This window comes from Mchenga conophoros, linkage group LG13 (assembly GCF_057382185.1).
Source record: "Mchenga conophoros isolate Kocher_MC1m ecotype Shallow Benthic linkage group LG13, M_conophoros_male_GT1.1, whole genome shotgun sequence".
Lineage (NCBI taxonomy): Eukaryota > Metazoa > Chordata > Actinopteri > Cichliformes > Cichlidae > Mchenga > Mchenga conophoros.
Window position 1 is genome coordinate 16700410 of NC_140538.1, and position 24595 is coordinate 16725004.

Sequence of the window (24595 nt, forward strand, 5' to 3'; positions counted from 1 at the left end):
ACATTGCACAGGCCTTCCTGTATTATAAAACAATTAAACGTACAATTAAACAATATAAAATAATATTTGTTAATTTGCAGATTTTTTTCATCTTTATTTCTATAGTAGATATAGCAGGAAAAAAAATGTTGCATGAATGGCCACAGACGAAGTCTTTATCAGTTGGAAAAGCTGAAACATATACAAAAAATATAATAAAATATGTGCCAACTATGCTCAAATTTATGCCCTGCTTCACATTTTCCAAAGTCTAATGGGTCCAAATGGAGTCTTTACTGGGGTGATTCTTGACCCTGGATCCTAAGGGTTTTAAACCCTTACTTCAGATTAGTATTGAAGTAGTAGTAACTCTGTTTTGACCAAGAATAAAAAGTTGGCTGTTTATCCATTTGTCAGTTTGTGATTTCAAAGAACATGATTTGTGCTGTCATTGTGATATTTGAACCCAAACATGAGTAAAAAGTCAGAGAGCAATGCAGAAGCTGCAGACCTTTTCCTAACTGAAAAGAAGCATGCACAATGCTGTTTCTTCAAGCTAAAACTTAAAGTTTTGGAGCTGGAAGTTTGATGAAGTACATTTTTTCATCATTTTACCAGAGCAAATGTTATTAAGGCTGTCAAATGGTTCTCTGTCACACAAATTTTGTGTGCACAAGCTGGTTATAACTGCCACAGTGATGAGGAAATAAAAATTTGTGCAAAGGCTGAAGACCAGGAAAACTGAGACTCTATCAGCAGGGAGGCCTAGCACGAACATCCAGTCTACAACTCCACCTGAGAGGAGAGACAGAAAAAAAGGAAAATTCCCCATTGCTTGGACCATTACACTCAGAGCCAGCCTCTCTGATCAGATTATTCGGACGGCTGGTGCCAACAGCTCTCTTGCTCAACCAACAGACCACAGCAAAGTACTCTCAGGGTGATTCCAGCTTTTTGTTTGTTTGTTTTTTATAGCTCCAACAACCAGCCTGTGGGGGCTCATGGGAAATTATAAAATCAAAAATATAAAAAACCTTGAAAACCTACATACTGTATTTATGAATTTTACTGCTGCAAACAAAATATTATTTTATTAATAGAAAAAAATTATATATTTATTTAGGCATCTCACTTAAAATTTAAACACTCAGGTGTTGTGTGAAAATTATGAACCAAAATTGAATTCATAATGACATTTTACTGACTGACGTTCAAACATGTTTACACAGAATACTTGATGTTATCATGATTTTCATACAAACTATGTATGAAGATATGGATATCTGGCTATGTATCTATCTATCTATCGATCTATCTATCTATAGATCGATAGATAGATAGATAGATAGATAGATAGATAGATAGATAGATAGATAGATAGATAGATAGATAGATAGATAGATAGATACCTATGATTTATTGAAATGTCATTTCTGTTGCTTTTTTTCATTTAACAGTCAGTGAAACAAATTTGATTTAATATACATGAGGTACAAAATAATACTGAGAGTGAAAAAATACAAAATTAATAGCAGTCACTGTGACAGGGAAATGCTTAGTGTCAGATTTCTAAGGCATCAGCAGAGACAGTTATTGCTTATTTCCATGGGATGGTAACAGCAAGCAGGTCTGTAGGTTGTGCTGCAGGTAGGTACAGAGCTTCTCTACAGTGCTTCTTAAGAGAAAGGCTTGACAATCTTCATGGAGATATAATTCTGCAGAGAGAAAAAATGGTCTTTTTAAATGCTGAATTAAATTCAGTATCCAAATATCCAAAGTGTTTTAGACAAAATACTTTAAGGGTTCTGATGGACACAACAAACTTGACTTCATTATCAACAAAATGAGTGAACTTACGGGGAGGGAGTAGAAAAGGATCCCAAGGAACAAGAGTACAAGCAGGAGAAGAACTCCTAAAATGAAAATCCACTTGAATCTGCGCCACACTATGAACTTCATGGTCTTGCAAGGATTTGTAAACCAGAAGAACGAAGTGTCAGGGCGGCTGTTAGAGAATAGAGATACACAATTATTTTTAAATGAAGTATATTAATGTAAAACAGTTATTAATTTTTCTTTGGAGAGACATATTTTTACTTGGGTGGTTCCAGTCTGGGATTTATGTTGGGCTCTTCTCTGCCTTTCCCGGCTGGCATTTCCTCCATCTCCTTCTCGTCCACTATTTCCAGTGTCATCTCAACTTTTCCCTGCAAATTTTTTAAAAACAAGGCCTTAAACAGGATCCCACAAAAAAACACACATTTAAAAAATATGACAAATAAGTGTGCTGGAGACATGAACATACACCAAGTACAGGTTTTCCACCCTGCTCAATTGCACATGGCCACCAGCCTCGCACAGACTTCTGGGAGAAGAGTGAGGTGGGCTGTGATGCCATCATTCCTTGCAGCATCTTCAGGCTGCACTTTTCTGGGGTCTTTGCAGGAGGGATGAGATTCAGTAAGTCCAGCTCAATTGACCCTGCAACATAAAATATGTACAAGTCTTTCTGTGACAAAGCTGCAGAGCATATGTTATAGCATTTGGCTCTTTTTAAGGCATTTCCTTCAAAATTTGGAATACTGTTTCACCTAAGTAGTCATCCAGGGAGAATTTGTCATTATCCCATATCTGGATGATCAATTTAGGAGGAATCCTAAATTCAGTTTTGTCCAAATTCCAAAAATGCTCCTGTATAAAGATAAAAAATTATTTCATTTATTCAAATTATAACTGGTTACATTATTAGCAAGAAATAAATTGGGGTTTTGTTGCTCATCCATGACTTTGCACACCTTTCTAGAGACAACACACAGCTGCTCTGCAGGTAGGTAGTCAAAGCCAAAGATGAACCTCCAGTTGAAATTTCCATCTCCATCCAGAGATCTGTAGTGGACATCAGTCTTCTGCTTGTTGTCCTCCATTCCTGGCATCCATCTAAAGAACAAACAAAAGCAATATGTCGCCTTCTTGTTGATCACAGTACAAGTGCAGAGTACAAATAAAGGATTAAAGTGAGAGACGGGACATTTAATATACCCTTTAACGTAGATGTCGCTCATGTTTTCTCCAGTGATGCTTCGTTCATCCAGAGTGACATCACTTGTGTTCCAAATGACAGCTCGCAAGAAGTACCTGTTTCAAGTATGCAATTATATTTCACCCCTTGGTGCATTACGTTAAGATATATGATTATTTTGTAAAGAGTTTCTTACTTCTTAGCTTTGCGTGGAGTGATTTCACACGGAGGCCCGGGCAAACCGAGCCTCTTGGGGAAAATGTCTACCCACATCTGAATTCGTCCCTAGATTTTTGAGAAAAGGGTTAAACAAAGCACAGCACATAACTAAGTTGCTCAAATCACAATGCATTGAGTGCATGAGTGTTAACCTGTGATAGATTTGGTTGGTGGGAGCTGAATAGGGTCCTGGTCTCTACATGCTCTTGTACCAATCCCTGGTCTCTGAGGACATGCAGCGCCAGCCTTTCTCTGGCCGGGCCCAAGTGCTGGTGTTGTTGTACAGTGTTGCCCTCTGCAAAGAATGCAGTCAGTGTTAATATCACTGAGAAAGCCTCCAAAGTAGCAAGGCAAAAAACAAACAGGACACAATTAAAACAACAATAGAGACAGCACACTCAATATGTGCTATGATAACAGGACTTTCAAGAATGGCTATACCAAATTCCTGCAGGTGGTATTCTCTTCCTGCGAAAGACAATGAGCTTCCATCACCCTCAAAGCGTGGATTAGGGACGCCCCGCACTTTAGCCAGATTTTGGAGTATCTGAGAAGGCTTCAGCTGATCTCTCCACTGATTGATCCCAGATCTGCAAGACATTCGAATCGATGTTGATGTGTAACATCTCTTTTGATCAAAATGACTAGATACAAACAAAGCAGAGCTACAAAATTGTAGACTTAAGAAAATAAACAACTGAAGTGCACTTAAAGTACATACTTACACACAGTAAGTCTGTGGCAGGCCACAGCTAGGCCTGAAACGAGAGAGAAGCCTGTTTTCCAAATCGATGACTGTCTCACCCACTTTTTCATCTCTGCTCAGGAGGTCATAGTCATACACAGAAATCTTCAGATCCTTGTCTTGAGGCAGGAAGCAGGATAGCTCAAACATCCTGGAGAAAAGTATTTGAAATGCTTGAGTTTTCACTGTAAAATAATTAAATATCAAAAAAAAATTTTTTTAAAAACAACACATCTCAACAGCATCTCACCTTCCAAACACAGGATTGAGGGTGTTAGGTTTGTAGTTATCTCTATCATCCACTGTTTTCCTCCCCAGCATAATCTTAATGTACGGGTCGCACTGAACGGAGAATGGATAAATAAATAATGTTGAAAGTATTCATCTTTTTCACAATTGTGATAAGCTGTGCACAGGATTAAAGCAACATGACTTATCAGCTGCAGCTTCATGTATGAGACGCACCATGCCGTTTGTATCCTTAGGCTGCAGATCAGTACAGGACACCACATATATTCTGATCAGGCACTCCTGTGGTCCACTCTCAGGAAGCTCTCTGAACTGGCGAGGTGGCGCTGGCACGCCTGGGTCATCAGGCAGTGGGTAAATCTTGAATGAGCCCTGTACACCACCAAAGAGAAAAGCATTGTTAGTTAAATTAAAATTGCAGGTTTCTCCAATGGCATCACAAAGATATCAGGGTTGTTGAAGAAATGATTTAGGGAAGCTCAATTCACACATTTTTAGCAGATCAAAAGCATTTAAAAAAAAAAAAAATTCTGTTTAATTTTTACTTTTCTACAGCTTTAAAGGATAAACCCTTCCAATTCTATCTTAGCTACCGAGGCACCACTGAAGAAGAATCAGGCTGGGACTTATGGACTTACTTATTTCCTCACTAGTATAGTTATAGCCTCTTTAGGCTTCTTTGGCCAGGGATCACTTATTGTTTCAGGCAAACCTGTTAATCTTAGTGGAGCCACCATCGGTTCCACCTTAAATTATTGTTTTAGTTTAACTGCAATTCCTAAATTGTCCACTAGATGTTACAAAAGGAGTATTGAAAATGGCTGTGTACTAGGGCTGGGTATCGTCACTGATTTGTAGAATCAGTTTGATTCTGATTCACAAGGTCCCATACTGATTCGATCCACGATTTGATTAGTTTTGAATCGGGGAAATTTTGCCTCAGACAGTCAGAAATATTATAATTCTGACCACTTATCAGTACATATCTATATTTTTATACCTATAAAAAGAAAGCTGACACTTGTGAGTCTTTTTAAAGGTGTAAGCATCACAGCAGATGCCTTTGTGTCAAAGTAACTCAGGATAAAACACAGAAAAACATGAAGATTTTCCTAGCCTGGGATTTTATAGCAGATGACCTTAAAAATATTGTGCAGTCAAAAACGAAGTGAAGCAGAGCAAAGTTACAGAGGTTTGATTAGAGACACAGCTAAGCATTTTGCAATTTTGAATAATTTTAAAAAGTTTCAATTTGTTCAGTATTGAACAGCAGAAATGAGAGAGAGAGAGAGAGAGAGAGAGAGCTGTACATGAAGTGTGATTTTATCGTGGTGGAAGCAAAACAGCAAAAGTCAGAGGAAATTCCTGACGATGTTTATGTGAAGCGAAATGTGAAGCGTAGTTTGGATCGTCTTTGGCTGCTGGTTCAGTCAATATTGTTTGGAGAGAGATAAAACCTGCAGCTTCAGAATCTAGCACAAAGAGGACGTAAACACAAAGCGCCCGCCGACGCTTCAAAATCAGCGAGCTGTCGGCTTTAAGCCCCGACGGCGTGTCCACGAACGTGCAGTCGGGTGAGAAAGGCGACATTTCACTGATTCGGATGCGTTGGGTCCGCGTTTTGTGTTTACATCTTTGTGCAGAATCCGTGTACCTGCTCTCATTTACTGTTTTAGCTGTTTGGTGGTTGTAGAAATTCTGGCGTTTCGGGCAAAATAAATTTCTATTTAAAAATCAATTCAGGATTTTAATGAATCGATATCACGTTATCCAAGCCAGAATCGATTTTAATCGATAAAGCGATAATCAAAACCCACCCCTACTGTGTACTAATTTTACAAAATTTCACACTTCTTTACCTTGAACTCTCCCACCACTGAGGGATCATCTTCTTCATCTTCACTCTTTCCTCTCTGAAGTTTGAAAGTGCTGCAGAAATCAGTCAGCCTGTGGAACTCTTTAACCTCTTCTAATTCACAATTGTATACCTACAAAAACACAAAAAGCATTACAATTCACTGTTTGTTACAGCGAGTGGATTAAAAACTGGTCTATCACTTAGCTGTGGGGCTTCACAGAACACTCATGCTGGTTTTATTTAACAGAAAATGACTGCAAAATCTTAAGTGCTTTCAGATCACAAGCCTGTCTGTCACAGTAATTTAGATGCAGGTTGTAAACCCATCACAAATTAGATCAGATTAGATCTTTTCTTTTTTCCACCGAGTGTAAAACACATCACCTGCAATTTGTCATATCCCTTTTTCAGGTAAGGTCCACACTTTTCCTGCTCCCCAGTGGAGGCATAAAACTTACTCCACCAGTCTACTGCCTCCTCCTCCTACACAACGCAAAAACAAATATCAATACATTTGGCATTTTTAAAATAGATGATGATATCCATTGGTCGACAACGTGTGACAAGAGAATTCTGACCTTTTCTTCTTGAAGCTATAAAGATGGGAGCAAAGAATACTTTTCATTAAAAAAATATTATTTTTTAGATTTTTCTGTTGTTTTGTTTATGTGACATTTTATTTACCTCTGTTTTTATGATGGGTCTCCCCTCCACGTCTATGACAACATCTCCTTGGGCAGCAGCTATCATTGCCACTGCAAAGGTAATGCAAAATATATATATATATATATATATATATATATATACACTGAACAAAAATATAAACGCAACACTTTTGTTTTTGCTCCCATTCCCCATGGGATGGACGTAGAGACCTAAAATTCATTCCAGATACACAATATAACCATCCCTCCCAAACAGTGGTCACAAATCAGTCCAAATGTGTGGTAGTGGGCACATCTGCTATATTGAGATAATCCATCCCACCTCACAGGTGTGCCACATCAGGATGCTGATCTGACATCATGAGTAGTGCACAGGTGTACCTCAGACTGCCCACAACAAAAGGCCACCCTGGAATGTGCAGTTTTTTGCGCTATTGGGGGTCTGGGGACCCAGAACCGGTCAGTATCTGGTGTGACCACCATTTGCCTCATGCAGTGCAACACATCGTCGCATGGAGTCTATCAGATTGTCAATTGTGGCCTGTGGAATGTTGGTCCACTCCACTTCAATGGCTGTGCGAGGTTGTTGGATATTCGTGGGAACTGGTACACGCTGTCGTATACGCCGGTCAAGCACATCCCGAACATGCTCAATGGGTGACATGTCCGGTGAGTATGCTGGCCATGCAAGAACTGGGACATTCTCAGCTGCCATCTGCCCTGAACAATGTGAACCATGATTCATCCGTGAAGCGCACACCTCTCCAACGTGCCAGACGCCATCGAATGTGAGCATTTGCCCACACAAGTCTGTTACGGCGACGAGCTGGAGTCAGGTCAAGACCCCGATGAGGACGACGGGCATGCAGTTGAGCGTCCCTGAGACGGTTTCTGACAGTCTGTGCAGAAATTGTTTGGTTGTGCAAACCAATTGTTCCAGCAGCTGTCTGGGTGGCTGGTCTCAGACGATCTTGGAGGTGAACCTGCTGGATGTGGAGGTCCTGGGCTGGTGTGGTTACACGAGGTCTGCGGTTGTGAGGCCGGTTGGATGTGCTGCCATGTTCTCTGAAACGCCTGTGGAGACGGCTTATGGTTGAGAAATGAACATTCAATGCACGGGCGACAGATCTGGTTGACATTCCTGCTGTCAGCATGCCAATTGCACGCTCCCTCATTGCTTGTGGCATCTGTGGCATTTTGCTGTGAGTCAAAACTGCACATTCCAGGGTGGCCTTTTGTTGTGGGCAGTCTGAGGTACACCTGTGCACTACTCATGATGTCAGATCAGCATCCTGATGTGGCACACCTGTGAGGTGGGATGGATTATCTCAATATAGCAGATGTGCCCACTACCACACATTTGGACTGATTTGTGACCACTGTTTGGGAGGGATGGTTATATTGTGTATCTGGAATGAATTTTAGGTCTCTACGTCCATCCCATGGGGAATGGGAGCAAAAACAAAAGTGTTGCGTTTATATTTTTGTTCAGTGTATATATATATATATATATATAACAGACACTTATCTTATGAAGCTAAATATGCATGTGAGACTTCTGTGTCTGTGGATACCTCTAGCAGACATGCAGGTTTCATTGTTAAGACGATACGGGTCACAGCGGAACTCCTCCAGACAGTCAATTGTGCACTGTCCCACGACAGGCTTCCTACCAAAAGGTCTGTGGTCGATCACCTTGAGCACGATGGGAGGGGCGTACATCTCATCTTTGGGAAGAAGCTAAGTGAACAGTGAGAAGACAGGCCAAATAAGGAAATATCTAAAGTTTATATATCTGAAGGTGTGTTATTCCTTCAAGGAAGACTTGGGGTTATTACCACTTTGAGTAGCAGCACTGATCCAGGAAAGTTGGGGTTCTTTTTGAAGTTCTTAATCACAGCAGTTTGAACGGTCTCACCACCACATTCAACTATCAAACTTGGGGACGATACTGTGGCCAACTGATATGTCTTCATGTTCCTCAACCCCCAAGTCAAGACCTACAAGCAAAAACAAATATTCATATTGCAAAACCTAGCAGGGCAGATAAGGAGAGCATCACACAAGAGGGCTTGAACAATTTAAAGATATACCTCAATCGCAGTGAGCTGCACAACTGGCCTGATTCCCTGAGGAACCATGTAGAGATTCTCCCCCCGCCGAGGAGGCACCAATGGAAAATCTCCATCATTAACCTGGAAGACAAGAACAGAGGGACCTCATTTATAAAACTTCCTAATGTTAAATTACAATTGAATCACTTAATTTTGGTGCTTTCTGTACCTTGTCCTTCAATATGAGCTCAGCAGCTAGCAATGCCTCTCCAGCACTGCGACCTTTTTTGGTGACTGGGAACCACAGCAGTTTAGGACTGACAGCCCCACTGGGGTTCAGTTTAACCACAGGGGGGCATGTGCAGCGGCCCATGGCCTCATCTTTACCCTAATGAATATAGTACAGACTTAATAAACCCATATTATGTCGATTAGAGCCCAAAATGTGCTTTTCTAGGACACAGTTGTGTGTGTACGATTATGTAGTTTGATCAGAAGTTAAGCAGATTAAACACTGAACCTACCACTTGATCTTTGTCATACAGCTCCAAGACTACATCGGGAGGGTTGCAGGCGATGGTCTGTGGGTCTCCGTAGATTTCAATGTCATCAAAAATGAGAGTCTGATCCCATGTGGGATTCAGCGTGGTCTTTATGACTTCTGTGGTCTTGCTCACATGCAGAAATGACACATGAGCATAGGGATCTAGAGAATCCAGAATACTCTTATTACCATACTTTCCAAAATTGTACCTCAGGAGTTGATTTTATTTATTGCTCCTTAATGGATTTACACTTTGTGTGCCTATCACAAGATTTTGCTCTTACCCGAGAAGCTGTCTTTGTCCATGGCACAGAGATTTCTTGCCTGATAGACATAGACTCTCAGGTGGTAGATGTAAGATCCTGGGGGGGGGGGGAATTATTTTTAGTAAAACTGGATAACTCCAGTTTATCCAGGCAGTTATATGTATTTGGATTTGGGATATCAGTGTAGTGTCACACTAAGAGCAGTCAGTCGGGATGTAGTTCAAAGAAAACCTCTGCCTTTAATCAGCAACAAACAGGAATTTATTTTATCTGATTCAGCTACTTACGGTTAAAGTGGCAGGAAACAGTGGGTGTGTTGGCACCAAAAACTTTGGCTGCACCCGTTTTACCGGCCTTCTCATCAACATCGACCCCCTGTTAACAAAACAAAGGAGCTTAACAGGAGACTTTTCTAAATATTGGAGCAAACTTTAAGAAAATTTAAAGCAACACAGCACAACAACCCAAATAAAATCAATTTTACATCTGACAGAAATGGGTATAGAATAGAGATTTATATTAAGCAGTTTTACTCAGGGTGCTTAAACTAGACCTACTAAAGCTCCTTCCAGTCTGAAGATGGCAGAGGCCCCAATGCAGTCTGATGGGACCATCTTTCTCCTCCAACGTCGGCGGCGGAACGTGTCAGAGGAGCGCTCTTTCCTGTGGAACTTCCAGCCAATCAGGGAAGAGTATTCCCAACCTTCCCCCGATCCTCGTCTCTAAAGAAGGAACAAAAGCCAAAAAATCCCGCAATGAGATTATACCTGTGTGCTGAATCTAGTCTTTTCCTAATCTGTGTCTTCCTCACCTCAGCAATAGCAGTTTTCTCAGATATCTTCCTTCTTTTTCTCATGAGTCTCTTCCTGCGGTGGACATGGTACATCTTCTCTGCTGGAGCCCAGGACTTTGGTTTATCATCAGGGGGAATGGTGACCCCATATTCCCAACCTAGTGTCAAAAAATACATATATAGTTAGACTCTTCCTTATTTGCAAGATGACAGTAGTAGGAAGAGAGGATGTACATTGTTAGGCCCATAACTTGTTAAACAAAGACAAATTATGACATTTTGCCCATATATACCACAGAAGAGTTTAGAAAAACAGTCAATATGTAATTAAAGTGCAGGCTTTAAGAGATTAAATAAAGTAGTATTAACGTTTTAGGAATTATAGACATTTTCAAACAGTCCCCCGTATTTACAGGCTGAAAGTGATTGCACAAACTAACATCATTTTAAATATAAGGATTGCTTCTGATTGATTGTCTGAAATCTAGAATCCATAAACATCACCAAATGACGTTTCCTCTTTGAGATGCTTTGTCAGGCCTTTACTGCAGCTACCAGCAGCTGCTGCTTGTTTGTGGGTCTCTCTCTGCCTTCAGTTTTGTGTTTAATACCTGAAAGGAGTGCTCTGCTGGGATGAGATCAGGTGATTGACTTGGTCATTGAAGAATATCACATTTCTTTGCCTTGCGAAACTCTTGGTACATCATCAATAAACACCAGGGACCCAGTTCCACCAGGCGGCCATACATACCCATGTCATAACATGGCTCCACCATGGTTAAAAGAAAAGGTGAAACGCTTAGGACTTAGAGATTATTGCTTTTCTTAACCATGGAAAGAGTTCCAACACTTCATTTGTCTTCGGTGGTCTGTGCTGGCCGGTGCGTTTCTGTCCACTCCTATTGTTTTTGATGTCTCTTCTATAGGTTTATTTTATTTATATACTTATTTATTTATTTTCTGTTTACTGATGGGTTGTGTTTCAGTTTTAATGTTCATGTTACCTCTCTCATCGACAGCTCTGTTGCTATCGAAGCTCCAGTCATCCTCCCAGGTCCATCCAGGTGGACACTCAAAGTCCCCTGGGCTCTGAACCTTTTCACCATTCTACACAAAATAAAAAGTTTTTATTAAATGATACAGAAACTTAAAAAGCCCAATTGATTTTATTAATGCTTCATATTCTATACCAGTCGGTCTCTAATTCTGTAAAGTTTTTAACAGCTATGTGTTCGGATACTCATGGGAACTACTCAAAAACTCAGACTTGGGTGATAGACATCTGCAGCAGCTTTGAGGTTTTTGGGCTCTTATGCAGCCCAAATACTCAAAGTGGTGTCATTATCATTACTAGCAGGCCTACTAAAAACTACAAATGGTGCCAGAAAGACAGCAAAAATCACGCCAATGCAACCACAAAGAAATCAACCTGTCACAAGTACACAGTAGTAAAGTAGAAACTGATAACATTGGAAACAAGTATGCATAAACAGGCTTTGTCGTGCTATCTTCACCCACATATTTCAGATAGGGCTTTAAAAGCTAAACGTGTGTTTTATATGTCTGTGGGTAAGACCAGTATAGCATACCACGTCTGTGTAGGGCTCTGCAGCAGGTTTCCACTCACCACCAGGAAACCGTGTTTCATTCTCAAAAACCTCATCTGTGAACTCTGTGTGGCCTGCATCTGCTTCTGTCAACAGACTTTAGAAAACACCACCATAGCACTAAGGTTAATAAGAGGCTGTCTGACTCAGGCAAAAGTTATGTAGGTCCACAATAAACAGATCAGAAGAGATCAGGAAAGCAGGCTTCAGATAGCTAAGGCTATTTACTCAAACTTCAGTATGAGGCTGTAAGCACTTTAGAGTCAGAAGGCACAAAGGGAGGGAAGGAGAAGAAACCAAAATGTTGGCTGATGCCAAATTCCTGTTCATTTCCTGTAATTGTGATGATAATTTGGTTCCTAGCGTTGGCTGGTACCCTCAGTCATTTGAGCGCACACAAGGGATTGTACCTGACAATTTGACCCACCGACAACAACAATCAAAAGCAGGAATAAACAGCTTCTCAGAGGAAACTGTGCAAAAATAACATTAGCCATGCAAAAAACCTGGTAATCGGATTCTGAGGAAAAGCAGGAGAGAAGGCCAGATGGAAAACAAAGAATTATATATAAAAAAAATAGTTAATAAAGAAACAGAGAGAAAGAGAGAGTTTGTATATGTAAGTGAAAATGTGGTATTTAACCTATTAAAAAAAACACTGGGCAGAGATGTTTCTAATAATTTGTCTCATATCACTATTTTCTGCTGTGCAAAGACTGAGAGCAATTCTTGGAAATTCTTTCTCTGTTAATTAAGTAAGTAAGTAAAATTTTATTTATATAGCACCTCTTAAGATCGATATCACAAAGAGCTTCACAACAAAAAGTGCAAGAACATTAAAGTTTAATAGATGATGTTTTTTTTCTTCGTTTTAAAGAGACCACTGAGTCCACAGAGCTCAGGTACAAAAGCTCTGTAGCTTGTATGACAGACAGTCATCAGGCCCTGATCACATGACCTCAGGAACCTGCTGGGGACATTTGAATGCAGAGGTCTAAAAGCGGACCGAAACTACCAGCGGTATGACACGTGAGTACTTAGAAGACTTTGTTAGAAAGTGGTTTTGGGTTTTGGTTAAGACAACTGAACAGCAAGTTAAAAGTAGACAGACATATCTGTAGACAGAAAAACATAAATCTGAAGTTCACATCTGGGCGTGACTGCAAGTGTTGATTTATAACATCAAGTGGAGCGTGACATTTTGAGCACCATGCGACCCACTTTTAGCCACAACTGCCAAAATGAGTCCAGTCCAGGCCCCAAACTTATCTGCTTTCTGATTGAAACAGGAAATTAAGATCAAACAAACAAGTGATGTTTTCACTTTGATTACATGCAGTTTTAGCTCCATAGTGTACTGGCTCAACCATTCAACTATCAAGTGAAAGCTCCCTAGTTTTGATCCTAGGAGGTGAAACTAATCCCTTTTGGGGTTGCTTCAGAAACGGCAACTAGTGTAAAAAATAAGGGAGTAGCTGGAAATTCCTTTTTTTTTTTACTTATATGCATTTTGTTTTTGTTATAGACAGGATAATAGTGTGTGGTTCTTAGCCTCGATGACATTCTTACATCCCTTACAGAACACACACAAGAACACACAGCTTGCTGAGTTTTAACCTTTCCATAAAAGATACTGAAGTATAAACAGGATAGTAGGATAGTATGTCCAAGTGCACTGCAACAGGATGTACGCAGTTGATTGAAAGGGCTGCGAGTGTGCGTGTACTTGTATGATTACTCACCATCGCTCAGGATCAACAAACCAGTCTCCCTCCCATTCCCATCCACGTGGCGGCAGAAAGCGTTCCTGCTTGAGCTTCACCTTTCCAGTTACATCGGAGAACTTATGACGTCCAACCAAGCCAGTGGTACCCCATTTGCCAAACACCTGAGCCTGGTTCTCATACTACAGAGGGGGAAAAAAGCAACAGTGTATTCAAGCCATAGTTTATACAATGCCCTCTAAAGTAAGCAGTCACAAATGTTTGTATTTATTTCTTCAGAAACAAATGTTTTGCATAGATACTGTACCATTTCAGCGTACACACTGAAGTTTCCCTCTGAGAAAGTATTGAATTTTTTCTCTTGTGCAGAGAGACCGAGCCACATGTTGATCCTCAGCTGAACTGGGATCTTCAGACCTTTTTCTTTGTCCATGGGATACTGGATACAAGAATTAAATGGCATACAAAATATACTGTAAAACCTGAATTATTGCAAGTTGTTAAAGAAACATTTATGACTTTTGCATTACCTGCATGAAGACGGTCCGAGTCTTTCCACAATGTTTGCCACAGGCCTCGTCACTGAAGTTAGAGTACAGGATCTGGTTGGCTGGGACTCGGGCATAAGCCACACGCTTCTCTCCTCTCAACATCCATATGATCACATCTGGCATGCTGTTCTGAGGCTGAAGGAGACATGAAACATTTCAATTACACAAAGTTTCGATCCTGTTTTAGAGCTGCACTACATTGTACTTTTGATAACAATGACGCCCTGGACATTCTTTAGCAGAGGAAACATTTTCTCACCTCCTCTGCCAGCTGCTTGAGTCTGTCCAACCAGTTTTCAATTTCACCAACAGTCGCCTTGACGTCTGTGGCTTCTTCTCTCACCCGAGTGGCCATCTGCCTGATACTTTCCACAGCGGCATCACGCAGGCTTTTTATTTGGAGATCCAGTTCTGTAATGTTTTGCTGTTCCTCCAGAACTGGAAGCTGCAAACTGTCACACGCACATCAGATTATTTAGCTTTAACAGCCACCTACAAATGTATCTGTCCTAACAGAAAAAAACACAGCTGTCTAACAATAATCTACATCAAACCACTACTTCATGCAACTGAAAGGACTAGTGTAGGATCTGCCTGGTCTCGTCTTACTTGCTAAGGTCCTCAATCAGGCAGTTGATGAGTTTAAGCCAAATTTCAGCAAGGTGTGTCTCAGGAATTTTGGTTAAGATGGCTGTTTTAAAAGAAATAAGGTGAGACTCCTAAAACAAATCACAAAGCGTAAAGGGGAGAGATTAATGAGCAGCAGAAATATTATGAAATATTATGTCTGTGTGCTATTCTCACCAGCCTCTCAGCAATGAAGAGGAGAATATTAACAGAGTACAGGCGGTAGCTGATGTCCTCCCAGTACGAAGTGAGAATCACAACAGGCTTAGTGTCAGCCCAGGGTAGGTAATAGTAGTGATTACCTGCACCATACACAGTAAATGTGCTGTTTTATTATTTATTTTACACACACATTAGGAGTTTATGACTCAGTATTCCAAACACTTACAGTGAGGTTGACAGTTTAAGTAATTTAGTCATATATATTTGACTTAAATAACAATTAAAAAAAAAAACACATGCCTACCTAAATTCCCTTAATGTCACGAAAATATCAAAACTACGTCATAGTCCATAAACAAGCTTAAAAAACAACTAAGTACCATCAAAAACAGCAAAGCTGTACTGGGTGGTGGACGCCAGCGGCTTGCAGGTGGAATCCAGCTTGTTCCCATAATTACCGATGCTGACCTCAAACTGGATTGGTTCACCAGGCTCTTGGAGCATGCATGCACTGTGGAAAACTGCGCACAGGGAATACTTCCTCCTCCGCTGGTATTTCTGCAACCAATTAAAAAGATGTGGGAGTGTTATAATTTAATTCCACACTGTTGGTTAGAGGTATTCTATCCCTGTTCAGGACCACATTTAGATTACGTAAATGAAAACAAACTGCTGGTTTTTGTTTCTGCTTAGGGATGTTCACACCATCAGTTTAAAGGCACCTTGCAGTTTACTGGAGTAAATACAGCATGACAGGGTTACGGTGAGCGGCGTGAGTACCTGTGCGACCAAGATGTCATCACTTGAGATGTCATCCACATTTTTATCAGTCTTTCCATCCAGCTGAGTGGACAGTTGAACAAGGACCCTCCCCCTGTATGCGACCCCTTCTCCCTGAAAGAGTTGAAAATGCAAAAACATGAATATGAAATAAAATGAATACCAATGAGAGTGAAATATCATGCAGAAGTTCTGGTTGGTGCTACCTTTCCATGGTTGAGTTCATCGTATGGGTCAGGCAGACCTGAGTACTCTCTCGGGCTGCCATACAGGTTGACGTAGCAAGGCCCAAAGGCTGGGAGAAAACCAACTTCTGATGCAGCTGTGCTCACGGTAACACACAGAAAAAACAAAAATCCACCAGGATTTACAGGTAAGGTTAGATACATAAAGAGAAGGAGTGAGTTAAGCTCTTAGAAACTTAGAGTCTTTTTTTACATAAAAGAAGATAAATCATTTAGTACATACATTCGGTGACTGTGTTGGAATTTTCAGCCTGTGTTTCTGTTTTGAATGAATAAAAAAAAAAGCGGTATTACATTTCATATCACAACATGGACATAAACCAGTGAGTGACAAAATATAAACAATACTGTATGATTACCTTCAATCTCTCCGCCAGAGGAAGATATCTTGCTTAGATTCAAAAATGCTGTTCCTATGGCATCATCCTTGGTTAGACGATCCCTGCAAAGAATATATATACATGTCAGATAGTGGTCGTGTTATTGTTACCCATGTCTGTGAATGAATGTCAGTGCTTACCAGTCATACATAGTCAACTTGATGCATTCGCACATGGAGGGAAACTACAGAGGCAGAGGTTATTTATGATGGAGATTAAAGTCTCATTCAATTTTGAATCAAAGCTTCTTTTTAATATGCATCTTTATTACCTTTACTTGAAGACTGATGAATTGGTTAAACTCTGGATTCGCATTTTTCTCAATTATTTTGGTAGAAGCCTAAAAAGACAAAATAATAATGTTAAATGAACTATAATTACATTGAGGGAAATTTTTAAAAACTTTAATCTAACATGAAATACCTTCTTCCCAGCAAAGCTGACTTCCAAATATGGATCCACCAAGTTTTTCCTGTCTCCATCCCCTCCAAATACCTGTTTTACTGTCTGAACAAAGGCATCATCCACTGCAACATAAAACAGAAGCTTCTTAAACGGATTTCAATGCATCAGCCCATGAGAGCTGCAGAAATTTAATACCCGGTACACCACTTACTCTGTGGCATATCCTCAGCACGATAGACTTTAAGGTTCAGCGTGGCTGATCGCATCGTGACTCCAGCTGGCACCAAAAGATTGTTCTCTATGTCATCTTGCTCCTCATTTGACTCTCTCTTCTCAGTCTGTACGCAAGAAGCAAGAGCAGAGCAGAAGAGATCTTTATGTTATTAACACTGCATTAAGAGAAAGGTGTTTTGATTTTGAGGAAGAAGCTACTCTTACCGATGGTTCATCTCCAGTAGCCACAACAATTATGCTGACTTTCAGGTAGCCTCTAGGCCCCAAGCTCGAATCATCAAGATCACTGAGGAGGAGCCATTTCCTCATTATGGCGTGACCTGGATATGGTGTCATATTCAACATGTTCAAACATCTACCTGCAGTGTATAGAAAGGGAACTTTCCCAAGACGTGCATACAATACCAAAATACTCACTAGGTTCGTCGTAGATGTAGCCAACATCAAGCTGGATAGGAAAGAAAAATGTCAGACTACTAATTCATCCTTGAACTGTGAAACGACGAATGCAAAGTTTAGTATTTAAAAGCATTTTTGACACACCTTGAACTCTCCAATTAGACTGTCAGATCTGAGGGAGAAGGAGTCATAGACCTATGGAGAAAAGATATGAGATGGAGAAATGATTTGATTGTAAAATCGCATAACAGATGGTACAATATACTAATTTTCTGTAAAAACAAAACAACAAACAAAAAACAGTATTACATTTTAATATAACTTATCTGCATACCCGAATGTTGATGCTCTCATCAAACAGTTCTGACGGTAGCATGTTAAGATTGTAGAAAAACATCTGGAGAAGAGAGAGAGACAACTGTGTGTGCACAGTATATTTCTATGCCAGAAGCACGCTAATATAACTTTTTGTGGCAAATCACACAACTTACATTTGCTTTTAGCTGAGATTCTAACTGTACATTCTGGCAAAAGCTGAGATGAGGTAAATGCAAATGCAAATGAGAGGGATTAGTTATACTGCAAGAGAAAGCTGAAAGGACTCCTTCAGTATCTACAGAAGGCGACTCTAAAGCTGCTGATAAAGAGAGAAATATCACAGGAGGTTATTAAAGCTCACAGAAGTGGCAAGGAAAGTAGACAAAGGGAGGTTAAAAATAGACAAGCAAGGTCAAAAGCAAAAGTATGCAATCAGTAACAAACTTCTCAAGAGTCATTTCTGGACGAGTTGAGTATCTTTGCGTGGCCATAGATTCATTACCTCATCAAAGAACGGGCTGTTCCCTCTCCTAATTCTCGTCCTGTGGGTCTGTCCACATACACTCACTTTAACCACAGGCTTGATGTTGTTGCCAGGCAGCTGTCTACCCTCGACAACCCGAACACGGATCTGTTTGAAAAGGTAACATTTTTTTATTTATTTGGGCTACTTTACTTTTTCTGCCAACTTTTAAAGTACAATCCAGCTCAATTAAATATTGGAAAACTGTGGATCAACAATATTGTCCCAGAGAAACTGAAGCAGAACCAGAAAAGTTGTTGGCATGTCTGTTTCCTGTTTGTCTATTCCCTGGCACTGGCTTACGTGTTAAGCAGTACTGGTGAAACTTTCTGTCATTTATGTGATTAACAATAACATTTCCTTCTTAGAGTGATATTTGTCATTATCTAGGCGTAGATTAAAAATAATTGCAAGTCAAACAATACCTGGAAGTCCTGAGGCTTATTGGCCAGGGCTCTGTGCCTCTTACGCCTCAGACGGATAGATTGTCTGGATTTCCCAGGGTGGCCTGGTAAAGTGGGAGCTCCTGAGCCTCCACCCTGACCTCCCCCATCTGTGTCTGCTTCTCCCTCATCACCCTCATCACTCCCTTTTTGGTGCAAAATCAGAAAGAAAAACATGAAATTCATAGTCATTCATATTCATTATTATTCTACTCATGCTAAGCTTCAGTCCTGTGGTGACTAATATGTCTCGGCGTGCAACTGGTTATTTAACCCGATGCAGTGAACAGCTCCTTTTTTTCTTAAACAACCATGTTTTAAGACATATCCCATAACTGTGGAAAAGATGTTGCTCATTTTCAGATAGGTCATTTGACCTAATGGCATCAAGTAGATAAAAGAACTAAGGAGATTGCTGAAACAACTAAAACTGTGTTACACACTGTCCAACATGTCATTAAAACCTACAAGGATCATGGTGAATTATCATTTTTGAGGAAGAAATGTGGTCAGAAATAAATCTTGAATGATTGTGACCATAGATCACTTAAATGTTTAGTGATATCAGAGTGTGAAAAATCATCAGTAGAACGCACGGTTGTTTTTAACAGTGATTTCTGGAGCATTTTCACGCATTCAATGCAACGAGAACACAAGGGATTGGGACTAAACTTCTGTGCAGCTTTAAGAAAACCATGCATCAGTGAGGTCTAAGGAGCCTGAAAAGAAGGCGACTGGATTTTTAAAAAGTTTTTAAAGACGTTTCACCTCTTATCTGAGAAGTTTCTTCAGTTCTAAAACCACACGGTGGAGAGTTCAGGTTATTTAAACCCTAGTGGGAGTTGTCCCTTAAGAGGGTTGCTGACCCACTATTAATCATCTCATGAGCCAAGGTATGAAGAAAAATGTTGCGTCATTATCACCAGCGGTTTTGGGTGACGCCATTGCGTACCCTTGCCTCACCGTATTATGTGACCTACTGATGTCATCGAATGCAAGATGTCAGTGGGAGTTGAGGCACCAGGAAAGGGATCTCAAGACTACATTGTTGGGGGGTAATCTTCGGTGTCATAAGCCACCCTCTCTGTGTGTTAGTTGACCTGGTCAACCATGGCCTAAAACTTTTCAAGCTCCTTTGACTACCATAACCTTGATGACTGAGAACCTACACAGACATGCATCATCAAGGCTAGTCGGAGTGGGATGTTCTTCAGTTTCCTAGTGAACATGAACTTTGTTGCAATGATAAACAGTCATGTGGTATGATGAATCCAGATTTAGCATTTTCCAAAGTGATGGGTAGTGAAGGTGAAGCCATTCACGCACCATACCTAGGAAGCACGAGACATTATTTTCACACTTGGTTTTAGCTACCACAGAGTCCAGACCTTAGCCCTATTTAGAATCTCTGGGATTGTCTGGAGAAGACTCAAGGATCCAGCTTTCCCATCCTCAGTATAACATCTTGGTGTACAATGAATGCAACTATTCATGGAATGTAACTTTGCATGGATAGATAGATAGATAGATAGATAGATAGATAGATAGATAGATAGATAGATAGATAGATAGATAGATAGATAGATAGATAGATAGATAGATAGATAGATAGATAGATAGATAGATAGATAGATAGATAGATAGATAGATAGATAGATAGATAGATAGATAGATAGATTTTAGTCTTCTTACCAGCATCCAAATGAGATATGTCTCCATCAGTTTGATCATTTAGGTTTGAAGTGGCATTGATAGGTGACTCATACCCAATGAGCAAATTAATGACTGCCTAAAAAAAGAATACATTCTTAATTACCACCCATCACGATGTAAATCTGTCCAGCTGTATTGCATTTCACAAAAACAACTGCACAATAAGTAGGATCACGCTATTAATTAAAGGTATTCACCCCAAAAGACTGCTGCTTCTCATTGACAAGTGGTATGTTCTTGGATGGGAGGGATTTCGCATGACCACTGGCCAAGTCTTTCAGTGAGATTCTTGCAGAACCAATAAATCTGAAAAGCAATCACATTCATTTCCATTCACATTCACTCAAGTCATACGCCAATCAAGGAAACCATCAACCTCTTTCCAATCGATAAAACTAAGGATGCTAGGGATGCTTTGCTTCCACAATTTGTGCTGAAGAATTACCACAGGCAGGAACTGGACTCACTGTTTGTGACTGTAATTGCTCGTTGCTGTGGATACCTAAAAGTTTCCACTTCTCAGTTTCACTTCTTCATATAAATATAACAAATCAAGCAACAACACCGACATTGTTACTTTATTAAAAGGAAATTATGTAATATATGTAATAATGACAATAGCTTGCAACACACCGGGCATTTTTATAAATCATAGCATGGGCGCATGGGCGCAGCTGTGGCTCAGAAGGTTGAGCGGTTTGTCTACCAGTGGAAAGGTTTGTAGTTCAATCCCTGTAGTTTGCATGTCAAAGCAATCTTGGGCAAGACTGAGATGCCCTCAGCTGGTCCATTGGAGAGTGAGCATATCTGCGCTTGTGACATCAGGGTGTTGTGTTTATCTTGTCAACCCCATTAACCTGTTCTCTCACTTATCTGATCTATTCCTAATGCTGATTGGTTGTTGACGGCTTCCTGCACAAATATAAACCCAGAGAAGGTGGGATTAGGATTGAACTTTGTTATCATTACACGTGTATAAATACAGGGTAACAAAATACAGTACCATAAGTACAGCATGATGGTTGGCAACTGGTGTCTTTGACCTTTTCACTAGCTTTATCTTTCTATTGTTTTCTTAGCTTTGATTATTAAGTATAGTTAAAGTTGGGAGTTCTCAGTGTTTTTAGCTTTGGTTTATGTTAGTCTAGTTTTCCAGACCTAGTTTAGGGGAGAAGCCTGAATCCAATGCCCCGCTGTGTGGCTGATGTGGTTGGCTCATGGTCTTCTTCCTCTTTTGTTTGTTTCTAGTTGGGAATTCTGTGTCTTTTTGTTTCTGTTTGTCCTTTGGGAGTAACTATATTTCCGTTATTAGTAGCTTGTTGAATGGCAGCAGTGTTGTTGCATCTGATATGCTGGGTTCCTTTGAGCCATAAATTTAAGGACTATAACAGGGCGAATGTGGCTTTATAGTACAAAGAGCTGAATGCTAAGTTAGAGTAGAAACCACTATTTAGGTTCATTTACCAAATGACTGTAACTCAAGTTGAACTCAAAGATTAATTCCAGAGCAAGTTTTCCTCTGATGTCACTTTACTCATTTTGTTAAAAGGGAGATTTGCATACAGCAGTGGAACTAGTTTATGAGGAAAACCCATAAAGATGGAAAGCATTAACATGTACCACAGGCATGTGCTCTATGCCCAGTTTAACAATGAACAAATGCAGAGCCAAAGAGGTGGGAGAACAGTCTTATAGTAAGTAAAGAACATGAGAATGGTCGCTTTCATGAGTTGCTTTCACAATTTTCTCTGTGGTTCTCAACAGATGTGGGATTAGTTGAGACTCCACAGAGCTTAGAAAACTTGTTCTTGGCAGAAAGTGTCATCTGTGGAAAGAATCTGGGATGGTAAATTACTGCCCCTGGCACACTGTGCAAGGAAAACACAGTATAAGGATAATGAGTATACATAACTTCTACTGCGAAAGAAAACTTTAAATTCTAGTGTCAAATATTTGTAGCTGCTCTACTAAAGAGAGGATTTTTACTTTAAAATGTCTAACCATTTTTTGGTATACACAGGTATTTTCCACTACTAATGTATGGCTTTTAAAGACAGCTGAGGAAATACCAAAATAAAATGTCCCAAAGGAAACTAGGTCTCAAAACTGCAAGTTGAGCAGCTGGATTTGCCTTCTTTTAACTGCAGTACAGATTAGACATCCCTCTTCGGTTCCCTGAATCACACTCCTTCTCTTTCCTATTATGGATTTTAGATGGGGGTAACGGTTGGTTAAAAAAAAAAACAAAAAAAACAAGTTTCCTGATTTTTGGCTTTACTGTCTGTTAATAATGACAAACGTGCCGATGACAAGCCAGCACAAGCTTCCCCTCTCATGCAGCTTTGGAAAAGCATAAAGTGCTTGTGTAGCTAAGGCAGACAGTCTTCACCCACTACCCCCACCCACCCCCACACCCCTTTTGCCTGCCTCAGGGGAATTTATACTGTGTACAATCAGTCACTGCAGTGACTCAATGGAAATGTTATTACTTGGTCTCCTTTCTTGTCTCCACTTTTTAAAAACAAAAGAACCCAGACTCTCTGTGTTTTGTGCATATCTGTCAAACACATTAATGAGGATTATTAAAGTGACTAATAAGCAACAGTTTGAGTTTCAAGAAAGAATAGTGAAAAGGAACAATTTTTTTCCCTTTTAAGGTAATATTTTTTTAAATGCTGGATCACCATTGTTCACCATAGCAAGTCTTAACATGGACGAGTCAGTCCTGGAGTTAAACATACCAGTGAAGTTTCAACATGCTGCTTTGCTCCTCGGGAAAAGATCATAATAACTGTTTTCAGCCACACGCTGGGAGTTATAATGTTGGTCATCGGTGCACAGCTACCATGAAACTCTGCTACACTGATTATAATTACATGTCAAAAGGAAAAACCACTGAGTTGGGATGAGGTTTTCCCTTTAAGTTATTACCAGAGCCATAAAACACATGTATATCTGTAATGACTAGCTGCACTCAAATGAACTTGCTGACTCAGAGACTTTGTTATGATGGGTTAAGTACTGATTCAGTGCCACACACCAGTCTGGTTTAAGACAACTAAGGCTGCCATCACTTTAAAACAGACACACATTCATGACTAAATCAACATGCAAATGTGATCATTTTTCCACCCATTGCCCTCCGTGCACATACTTGTCTTTTCCGATTGTTTCGTAGTCTTTTACAACCACGTTGATGAATGAAGATGCATCCAGAGGGCTGCCTTTCAAATTAAATTCAAACACCTGTAATTACAAATAAGGGGCATTTGGAATCAACCACCAGCAGGGAGTCATGTTGACAACATACACATCAACATCACACCCAAACATTAAAGTTAACTTTCAGTTTACACTTACTTCATTCCAAACTGGATTGAGCTCATTATCAACTGCTTTGGTTTTCTTCTTTTCACCTGTAAGAAAAAATGACAAAGCAATGATTTATATTCCTTTTTTAAAATATCTTCCTCCCAAGCATTTTGAAGTTTAACAGTGAATAGGAGCGACACATAAAAGTCTCAAACCAACGCCAAACTTATTTTTCAACTAAAAATAATTGCTGCACAAACAATTTTACAATCCTGAGGGAGTTTTTATTACAATAACAATGCAAGCCTTCTCCTTTGGGAGCCGTGGGTTATTCTGACCTTATAAGGATGCATCTTTGTTTTTTTGAGTCACAGCCAAAATATTCAGCTGCAATAAACGTTTAAGTGATTGCAACCAAAAGATGTTAACCTGACAGAAAGTGAAACACTGTATGGATGCTCAGTTTCTCCTAGAAAAGAAGTGGCACAGCATACAGCAGGAAGAGTTAAGGTAATAGTTATCCTGAAGAATTTTCTCACCTCTAAAGATCACCGAAGCTATTGGATCTGGGTTGCCAAGTTTCTTTTTGGGTATCCCGCTGGCGGATTCAACTATGACCCGCAGCATGTTGATAGAAGTCCAAAAAAAAAAAACACTCAAAGAAAAGCTTTATATTCCTCTGAGAGAGAAGGTGCCATCATAGGAGGAACTGAGACAAAGTTTAAAGCAGAGGAGGAGAGGGGCGGATACCAATCACCTTATGAGTCACAGCAGCCACCAG

At 40.0% G+C, this 24595-nt stretch overlaps 1 protein-coding gene across 1 annotated transcript; it reads right to left on the reverse strand.

Annotated features, from left to right (window-relative positions):
- Positions 1 to 121: 121 nt before the first annotated feature.
- Positions 122 to 24549, reverse strand: myofl (myoferlin like). Its single transcript, XM_085296775.1, has 54 exons — positions 24354 to 24549; positions 23863 to 23918; positions 23657 to 23748; positions 20700 to 20808; positions 20482 to 20578; positions 18772 to 18935; positions 18326 to 18454; positions 17840 to 17902; positions 17650 to 17700; positions 17524 to 17554; positions 17311 to 17426; positions 17084 to 17210; positions 16891 to 16994; positions 16739 to 16807; positions 16608 to 16651; positions 16447 to 16529; positions 16311 to 16346; positions 16049 to 16164; positions 15843 to 15956; positions 15443 to 15620; positions 15078 to 15202; positions 14883 to 14992; positions 14533 to 14725; positions 14253 to 14408; positions 14030 to 14161; positions 13741 to 13904; positions 11981 to 12095; positions 11396 to 11498; positions 10410 to 10549; positions 10156 to 10320; positions 9886 to 9973; positions 9617 to 9694; positions 9313 to 9494; positions 9018 to 9176; positions 8828 to 8929; positions 8573 to 8734; positions 8309 to 8474; positions 6754 to 6824; positions 6648 to 6662; positions 6454 to 6552; positions 6071 to 6199; positions 4428 to 4583; positions 4213 to 4304; positions 3943 to 4113; positions 3659 to 3807; positions 3370 to 3512; positions 3195 to 3283; positions 3019 to 3114; positions 2775 to 2916; positions 2571 to 2670; positions 2285 to 2460; positions 2077 to 2186; positions 1837 to 1984; positions 122 to 1694 (listed from the first exon to the last, which is right to left on the reverse strand). The coding sequence occupies exons 1-54, from the start codon at positions 24439 to 24441 to the stop codon at positions 1656 to 1658; spliced, it is 6132 nt and encodes a 2043-aa protein (XP_085152901.1). The 5' UTR covers positions 24442 to 24549; the 3' UTR covers positions 122 to 1655.
- Positions 24550 to 24595: the final 46 nt, after the last annotated feature.